This window comes from Capsicum annuum, chromosome 2 (assembly GCF_002878395.1).
Source record: "Capsicum annuum cultivar UCD-10X-F1 chromosome 2, UCD10Xv1.1, whole genome shotgun sequence".
NCBI lineage: Eukaryota > Viridiplantae > Streptophyta > Magnoliopsida > Solanales > Solanaceae > Capsicum > Capsicum annuum.
The window spans coordinates 149,052,464-149,062,125 of NC_061112.1; the positions used below are offsets into that span (position 1 = coordinate 149,052,464).

Below are 9,662 nucleotides of genomic sequence, written 5' to 3' on the forward strand. Positions count from 1 at the left end.
TACTTTCTAATTACTTTTATAATTTTTTTATAATCAGAAAATAGATATATATTCTTGGGTCCACACTATGAAAATATGGACAATTGAAGTCAGTCGGCCCAATTTATTTCTTTTCTTTAGCCACTTGGCTCAAAACCATTCTCCTTACACGATTAAGAAAATTAAATGTTCTTTATAGTTGTTACTCTTAAATCACTTTTCTTTTCTAAATATACTTTCTCAAATCTTTTTTTTTCTCCTTTATTATGCATCGATCAATCTATTGTATTTTATGATCAATATCAAAAATTGATTTGTTGTTTCTTGCATTGGAGCATTGAAAACTATGGACATGAAGCCAGAAATAGGAAATAAAGAAAAGTTAAAATTAACGGGTAAAGCGGTCAATTTTGACCTCAAATTTGTTGTTAATGATGATTACTTTACGGAATCATTACATACAGGTTTGTACTTAAAGCAATGTCATAGTTATTTAAACTTGAAGAAGAAAAAAAATAAAATAATGAGGTCTCAAGGTAAGAGAAAAGCCATGTCTTAGTCCATGTTCTTCTCAGAGGCTGATTCAATCACGGTTAGTCGGAGATGTTCTTCTTAGAGGCTGACTCAATCACGGTGAATCGGAGATGTTTTGATGCATGTAAAGATAAAAAAAAAAAGAATATGCCAATAGATACTATTTTATACTAGATTGATACAGATTTTTAAAAGAGAGAAGGGGAACCTTTGCATGCACATACAGTCTCTATACCCAATTGATACTCTTTTATACTAGTTTGATACACTTTTATACCACATTGATACACAAGGGGAACCTATGGATGCATATACAGTCTTTATACCCATTTAATACATTTTTATGTCACATTGATACACTTTTATACTTCATTGATATACTTTTTAAAAAAAAAAGAGGAAATTCTTTGCATGTACATGCAATCCCTATACTCAGTTGATACTTTTTTATACCACATTGATACGCTTAAATTCAACATCAGATATCCACTGACCTCCGTATTTTATCATTATTGAAACTAAAACTGAAGTTGAAGCCATTATTTTGTATCAATTTTGAGCAAATTTACAATGAGAAAAAATTATAGGAAGCTAATTGAATGTAGATTTTTGAAGATTTTATACAAAATTTATGGAATAAGAAAAATTAATTGAAATATCGAAAAATGTAAAAGAATGGAGGTTTGGGAGTTTGAATGGAAAGGAAATTGTAAATGAAAAGGAAAGAAAGAAAGAGAAAGTTACTTTAACGACATTTTCGATTATGTTTAAGCGTATGACAGTGAAGGTTAGCTAGTGAAATTAGTTTGTAGCTATTTATAAGGTATTTAATTTTGAGTGCTATTTTTATGATATTATTTTAGTTTTAGGTGCTATTGCTGTCTTTTTCCCTAATATTTATCCAATAGTAACAGATTAATACAAAACCCAATATTAATATAAAAACCTATAACTCTTCAATTGCTTCACTTTACATTTTACTTTCCAAGTTTTTTAAGAGTTCTCATTATTTCCTCATCTTACTTTTCTCATTCTCCTCATTCGTCAAGTTTTTATTTGGGTTTGTTTCTCTTCTTTCTCTTCTTTCTTGTGGAATTATGTTATAGTTAATTATTTTATGGAGTTAAATTTTTAATAAGTTGTCTCCAATTCTTCATTCTTCTTTATGCTCACATTTTATGTGAAGGAAACTTCCAGACAAGCTATTGTGACTAGTGACTTACAAATTGAACCACTGAGTATCCACATAATATTACTCTGAGAGATAGTAGTTTAAACGTCTTAATAATTTGCTAACTTAATTTTAATTGGAACTACTCTATGACCATTGTTTTTTTTTTCATTTTTTTTCGTGAAAATATTTAATTTTTTCTTCAATCACATTATAATTGTAAACAAATCGAGAAAAAAATCGAAAAATTGAAAAAATCGAAAAAACTAGGTTAAAACCGAAATATAAAAACTAATTGTATATTGGTTTGATTTAATTTATAGATTTAGAAAATCTACATTGTTGGTTTGGTTATATTTTAATGAAAAATCGAACCAACCCGACCTATGTACACCCTTAGAGAGTCTATCCTAAAAGGAAAAATAAGAAAATGAGTTCTTTCCTAATTAGAGTAGAAAAAGGAAATCTTAGGTTGAAAGGTCACATCGTTTCACTATTTAAGTTTAAGCGTTCCGTCTTTTGGTTTTAAAAAAAAATGCCAAGTAGCGTAGGCTTAATTAATTGTCAGTCCCTTTCAACACACGTTTGTTTCTCTTTTCGACGCTTACGTCAGAATAATCACTCACTCAAATCTACAAAATTTGTCCTCCTCTTTCAGGTAAATTTTCTTCCTCAATTTGTTTAATTATTCTTTAACTGTTTCCCTTTCTATTTTATAATGGGACTATTAACTAATCTACAACTGGCTCTCATCACAATTTTCTCTTTTTCCTAGTTCAATATTCGCGCTGTTTCCTCCTGGTCAGCGCCCATTTATTAATCATGATCAATGTCCAACCTTATATCATTAATTATTAGTTTTTTGAACGTTGATTTGAATTAATCATATTCAAAATGTTGAGAATTATAGATTGATTCAATGTTTCTAGAAGTTGTTGGTGACTGTTTGGTTTTGTATATTGAGAGAAGGCTTTGTAGGTTGACAACTGAAGGCAGATCTGTTGATTAATAAAATGAAGAAAAGTATGAGACTTTAGGTCGTAGTAACACTATGATTTGTCAGAACTGTTGATGTTGTGTACAGAGACACAGAGACGGATCTAGAATTTGAAGTTTATGAATTCATATAATAACCTCAAATTAATATGTGATAATAACTTGGTTCTCAGTTAGATATTTATATATATTTTGTGAATTTCTTATTACCAATATAGGGTTGGAATAAAAGCTATTGTGTTCACGTGAACCCATACCTTATAAGCTAGGTTAACCGTATAGCGCCACTCATCCTCAATGCTACTACTGGTTCTTTTGTTTTTATTGATTTGTAAACCAACGGTTTTACATCACATTTTTGTTCTGTATTTTGAGAAGGTTTTTTTTTTTCATGAATGGAAGTTTTCATTGATTAAGAAGATCTATATAGGACATACCAATTAGTTTGGGATATAGTCATGTTAGTACCGGCATTTAACGCGCTATGATTTAAAGGACTGTAAAGCCCTATCCGAGATTGTTAAGCCAGTAGAAAATATAGAGAACTTTTAGAAACGTCAATCCTTGATTAGTTTCTTAGTAGTGCTGCATTATTATTTCCGACTGTGAACTACTATGTTATGCTTCTTTTTCCTTTGACAAGAACATGCTTTGTGATATTTTCCGTGTTATCCTTACATATTTTTGTCAAGCTGATACTTTTTACCTATGCGCACTACACATCAGAGATGGTCTTTTACTGACTATTGTCTTGCTAAATTTGGTACAGAATGGCTATGGAAACTACAGCTCTACTTTCTGCCCTTACTGCACAAGTGATTGGAAACGCTTTTGTTGAGCAGTATTACCAAATTCAACATCATTCGCCAGAGTTAGTATACAGATTTTATCTGGATTCAAGTGTCTTAAGTCGCCCAGATTCTAATGGCGTGATGACATCCGTGACAACAATGAAAGTGAGTACAACTGCAATTGATTTTCTCCTTCTACTATACCAGAGAACTTTTGTCAATAAATGAGGGCCACATTTGGGAATTTTTCCATAGACAAGACTTAATAGATTGTAGAATGCTGAATCTAATATAACCTGGTATTGGTGAAAAACTAGTTGCATCCGGATGTGGAAGCACCAAGAATTGGACAAATGACATACTACGTACATGACTCTAGACTCTAATCCTTGAGTAATGTAATTACAAATACTTTTACAACTTTGACTTTGGTTCATGACTGGACTTCTGCATTTTGCAAGTCACTTTCAGAAATTATTAAAATGTATGAATATATCACTAAACCTGTTAATTCTACAATATCTTGAAATATCCAAGGTGTTATTTTTCGAGCTCTATAGCTGGCATTTAAATGATTTGCAAGAAATTTCTTGTTCAAGAAAATTGGAACTCCATCTAATACTCTAATGCGGTTCAAAATGATCTTGGGATTCATGTTCTGATGAACATCCAGAAACTTGTCTTTCTCTCAGAGATTTGTCAACTATCGTTTCTCTAAAGTTTTACCTTGAGAAGTAGCCATGCAAATGGTGAAGTGCTTTACGTATTTTCTAGCTTGCACCTTGTTCAGATATCTCTATTATTTCCCTTTTTATAATCATGGCAAGTTTGCAATATAAAATGATACTAATTGATTTCTTATCTCGCAATGCTTACTGATTTTTCACTATTTTTTTATGTTGGAGCAGAGTATCAATGACATGATATGCTCATTAGGCTACAAGAACTACAAGGCAGAGATAAAGACTGCAGATGCACAACAGTCCTATAAGGATGGGGTGACTGTATTGGTAACTGGATACTTAACGGGAAAGGATAACATGAGAAAGCAATTCACCCAGACGTTTTTCCTTGCTCCACAGGACAAAGGGTACTTTGTTTTAAATGATGTTCTTAGGTTTGTAGAACAAAATGAGATTGATAATAGCTCAGAAACGGTTAATGCGGTCAAGGATGTAGTACCCGTGCCTTTGGCATCAGCTCCAGGTTGGATGTCTTGTCTAATTCCACAACTTTTCTTTTTCCTTTTCAAATTGCTTACTTGCCTTTTCTTGTTTTGATTCTAGAACAAGTTCATGTGCATGAGCCTCCGAATCACACACAGCCTAGCTCTCATGCTGAAGGTGAAATTATTAAGGAAGTAGCTCATGATTCTTTGGAAGATGAGAGACTCATTGCTGATGAAAGAGAGATTGTGGTGGGTTCTGAATCCCATATTAACGATAACAGTACTTCTGAGAATGCAGAACCAGATACTTTGGTTTCCCAAGAAGATGCTCCTAAGAAATCTTATGCATCAATTGTAAGTTCTGAAACAAAGAAATTGCCCACCAAAATCTATGTACCCTCTAATTCAAGACTGGCTCCTGCAAGGGCTGGAAAGCAGCCTGTTAAGTCAGTAGCGCAAGCTCCTGCTCCTGAATCATCAGTTCCTACTGCCTCTGGAGGTAATGTACCATCTAAAGATGCTCAGTACGGAGGTATAGTATCAAAATAATCTTGCACTTGCAGGAAAAATGTCATTCCTTGCTTTCATAGGTGAGGCATCCTACCGGTCTGCTAAATTAGGATATCACTTCCATATTTGATTTTAGGACGTGAAGGAATGCCGAGTGTTTGAGGTTTTCTTCATATTATGGGCCATTGGATCTATTTGCATAATCATATTTAACGGTTTATCAATTGGGTTATCTTTTCCTTATTGCTTACAATCTTATTAATAGTGTTGTGCCGTCTAATTTTTACGTACTTTTGGTTCTTCCAGCTGAAGGGCACTCCATTTATGTCCGCAATTTACCTCTAAATGTTACTGTTGCTCAGCTTGAGGTTGAATTTAAGAGATTTGGACCCATTAAGCAAGGAGGCGTACAAGTCAGAAGTAATAGGGTTGGTCCAGAAAGCATATTTTACACGTTGTCCTCCCCATCTGCTTAATTTTATAGATGTTTAACACTATCTATTGATTTCCCCGCTTCTGCAGCAACAAGGATTCTGCTTCGGGTTTGTCGAATTTGAAGATTCAAGCTCCATGAACAGTGCAATACAGGTTTGTCCCCTCAAATCTTTTTAAGATGGGCCATCTTAAAAAGAATAGAATGATTTTAGAGGATTGCAATAGACAATTCCAACTAGTTTGAAATGATGATGTAGTAATTGTATTATTTGATAAATTTCTAAGGTAATGAGTTTGCCTTTGATGACCAGTTTTGATGTGCATTTATAGATTCAAGTACTAGGTAATACTATGGACTTGGTTTAAAGCCAACCAAACTTTTTTTTGTGAGATCGTAAAATATGTAGACTAGATCTAATGTTGGTGATAATCCTCTATGTTGATGCCTCGGTGGATTAGGTGTTTTCTTTTCCCCATTTTTTTTTCTTTTATGTAAAAATATGCGTTATTATGGCTGTTGTTACGTCCTTTCAGTTCCATGGTTTCATGTACCAATTTTTTTGTTCAGGCGTCACCAGTTACAATTGGAGGCCTTCAAGCTGATGTTGAGATAAAGAGAACTACAACTAGAGGTCAGTGAGATGTCTCCATTATATCCAATAGCTGTCAGACACCGACTTCAATCAAGAAATTAGCCATCAATCTCTTCTCATGGTCTTCTTTTTGTTGTTGTTGGGACCACAACTTATTAACCTAAATGATATGTGTGGGTTTTCAATATCCTATTGCAGTTGGTAGCGGGAGAGGTCGTTTCCCTTCAGGAAGAGGAGCAGGATACCGAAATGACAATTTCAGGGGCCGTGGAAATTTTAGTGAAGGTCGAGGCTATGGTAGAAATGACTTTGTCGGAGCACGTGAGATTTCAGGGCGTGGCAGGAGTCAAGGAGGACGAGGTGGTGAAGGTTACCAACAAGGAAGAGGGAGAGGTGGCCTAAGCCAGATTCCTGCTTCAGCATAGTTTGGCCGGAGAGATTTTTGGATGACAAGTTTTGACCGAGTTTTGTGTTGCCATTGTGCAGCAGAAGAGTTTAGTTGTGCAGTGATCGAAAAACATAACTAGAACTTGATATCAACCTTATTTTATTTCTACTTTTTCGCTTTCTACAAGTACCAGCATTTTTTCTGACAGATTTTCTTGTGTAGGTAATTTTATGCTTTACAGGGATAGAACTGTGTAAACTTGCGTAACTTAAATGTTCTTTCTATTTACATTAGAAAGGACTTTGTGCATTAGGTTTCTTTTATCTATTGAATCTTGGAGAGCCGATCACTGAATCACACTGAATGCAAAGTCGTAGGAAGGAAAAAAGGAAAATCATCATATAAACCTAGAACATACGAGCATGGGCATGTATAGTGGAAGAGTCTTCGTTACAATAACCTGACATATTATTTGCATCCTCGGACTGGGTTAATCTAGGCATTCGAATAACTAAGGATCGTTTGGCTGGGAAATAGTTATCCCGAAATAATTAATTTCGGAATAAATTATTTCGAAATTACCCAAAATAACTTATCTCACCATGCATTATATTATGCATATGGGATAACTTATCCCATCACAATTATGTAAATGGTAGGATAACTTATCCCGATATTAAGTAATACCTCCAACCAAACATGAGATAAAATAATTCTTTATTTTATTTCAAAATTATTTATCTTTTATACCTCACACCATACGATCCTAAGTGTTAAAAATTCATAGACAACGATATGCTTTTATTGTTTTGACTAGAGGAGCATGACCCGTGTCAGCACGGGTCCAATATTAAGATATTTATTTGTCTTTTCAATCATGATATATTAAAATAAACTTTTTTAATAAGGATTGTATACGTTTTCTATGATTCATCAGAATTTAGCATGAGTTCAACATATGTCATTTTAATATACGTTACAATTCTTGTTCAAATTTTTGTGGCATTGATAGTCAATTATATTTTAAAAATAAGTTAAGTTTTTAATTATTGTGATTTATAATACATTTCTTCTATTCCAATTTTAGTGACACTAATATAATTTCAAGAGTCGATCAAATATTTTATATCTTTTAAATTTTTTAAGTTGTTAATTATTGTGATTTCTAGTATTTTTCATGTAATTTTTTTGAAATATATAACATATTAAATTGTTTTTAGATATTTTAAATTGTTAACTATTGTAATTTATAATATTTTTTATGTAATTTTTGAATAATATATGCTACTCTCCCTGTCCAGAGTTTTGTGTTGACGATAGCCAATTATATTTTAAATAATTTAAATTTTTTATCATTGTGAATTATAATATTTTTTCTATTTCAACTTATGTGGCACCATGCTTAAATGATCATAATAAATAATTAAGGGTGATATAGTAAAATCACGACTGAAGCAGCGAAGAATAAATGTCTCAAATGACTTACAACAACTAATTAGAAGTGACATAGCGAAATTACTATAAAAAGTACTTGTGAAAAATTTAAGTGAACCTCATATAAGACGTCAAGTTAATTTAAAACATCAAGATTTAATTTATCATTTTTATATCTATTCTATTTTTATTAAATATTGTTAAATTTTTAGTACTTAAATGATTTATAATAATTAATTAGGGGTGATATTTAGTAAAACTATGGTTGAAGCAGCTGAAACAAACATGTCATAAACGTCTATTTTACTTTATTTTGTTAAATATTATTAATTTTTTTAATATATAAATAACTTATAATAATTTATTAGGAGTGATATAATAAAATCACGATTGAAGCAACTTAGACATGTCATAAATGTTTTTTTAATTAAATATTAATTATTTTTAATACATGAATAACTTATAATAGTTAATTATCGGTGATATAGTAAAATCATGGATTCAATATTATAAACTTTTCAATACATAAGTGACTTATAATAATTAATTACGCGTGATACATTAAAATTACGATTGAAGCAGCTAAAGCAGAAATCAGTGAATTTTATTTATTTTTTGTTAATTATTGTTATTTACAGTACTTTTTATTTCATTTTCAAATAATATATGTTGCTTTATATCTTTTTTTGTCCCGTCCCAATTTATCTGGCACAAATATAATTTTGATTAGAACTTTTATCTATTTTTTAAAAAATATTTTAACTTGTTAATTGTTGTGATTTATAATATTTTTTACGTAATTATGAAATAATATATTTACTTTTTGTGTCCCAATTTATGTGGCTACAATACAATTTTGAGAATCAACTAAAATTTTTATATATTTTAAAAATATTTTAAGTTGTTAATTAGTATGATTTGCAGTACTTTTTCTTTTATCTCAATTTATGTGGCATTACTAAAATAATGAGAGTCAATAAAATTTCTATATGTCTTTTAAATATTTTAAGTTATTAATTATTGTGATTTGTTGTAAAAAGTTAGTTTTAAACATGATAGTTAATTAAATAAATAAATAAAAAATTACTTTTAATATGTAGTTATAATTAATTAATATAAATTAATAGAATATATTTAATATTTAAACTATTATAATAAAATAATAAAATTATTATATATTTAAATATGATATATAATTAAGTAGGAATAGAGAAATATTTTAGTAACTGTACGAGAGCTGGTCGAAATCACCTCCGAAAAGAAATGAAAACAACCAATAATTTCATTTTGCTTATTGTCAAAGAGGACCAAAAAGATATTGAAACGTGTCAAGCTAAGATGTGGTAGCACACAAAAATTGTTTGACTATGAATATTACAATTCATTGATCATAGCAAAGTTGCTCTATTTATATCTTCATTTAAGGTTTGTGGGGGTAAGAAAGCAACGTGACGCATCATTATTTCCACTAGCCACTTTTATTTATTTTTTCTCCAAAACTCTTATTGTTTAATCATACGCCGAACATCGACAAAGGTGATAAGTTATGGTAACTGATAATTAATTAAATAGAAAAGTATAATACAAAATTAAGTGTCGAGTTGGGAAAAAAACAATTTGGCAAATTGTCTACGTTTCGATTTGTGATAAGTGTAGCACGCAG

General features: G+C 31.0%; 1 protein-coding gene across 3 annotated transcripts; it reads left to right on the forward strand.

Moving 5' to 3' along the window:
• Window positions 1-2,187: 2,187 nt before the first annotated feature.
• Window positions 2,188-6,888, forward strand: LOC107861433 (nuclear transport factor 2). Of its 3 annotated transcripts, none has more exons than XM_016706771.2 (8): window positions 2,188-2,342; window positions 3,450-3,636; window positions 4,380-4,677; window positions 4,758-5,138; window positions 5,456-5,577; window positions 5,672-5,737; window positions 6,153-6,216; window positions 6,376-6,888. In XM_016706771.2, exons 2-8 carry the CDS (start codon window positions 3,451-3,453, stop codon window positions 6,600-6,602), a joined length of 1,344 nt encoding a protein of 447 aa, XP_016562257.2. In that variant the 5' UTR covers window positions 2,188-2,342; window position 3,450; the 3' UTR covers window positions 6,603-6,888. The 3 variants fall into 3 exon arrangements, with proteins under 3 accessions (XP_016562257.2, XP_016562258.2, XP_016562261.2); XM_016706772.2 differs by lacking the exon at window positions 2,188-2,342 and adding an exon at window positions 2,350-2,485; XM_016706775.2 differs by lacking the exons at window positions 2,188-2,342; window positions 3,450-3,636 and adding an exon at window positions 3,997-4,220.
• Window positions 6,889-9,662: the final 2,774 nt, after the last annotated feature.

Bases quoted from the DNA above. Each gene is read 5' to 3' on its own strand.
- LOC107861433 (XM_016706771.2), top strand. From the start codon at position 3,451: ATGGCTATGGAAACTACAGCTCTACTTTCTGCCCTTACTGCACAAGTG. The intron at 3,637-4,379 runs GTGAGTACAACT...ATGTTGGAGCAG, and splicing joins CATCCGTGACAACAATGAAA to AGTATCAATGACATGATATG. The intron at 4,678-4,757 runs GTTGGATGTCTT...TTTTGATTCTAG, and splicing joins GCCTTTGGCATCAGCTCCAG to AACAAGTTCATGTGCATGAG.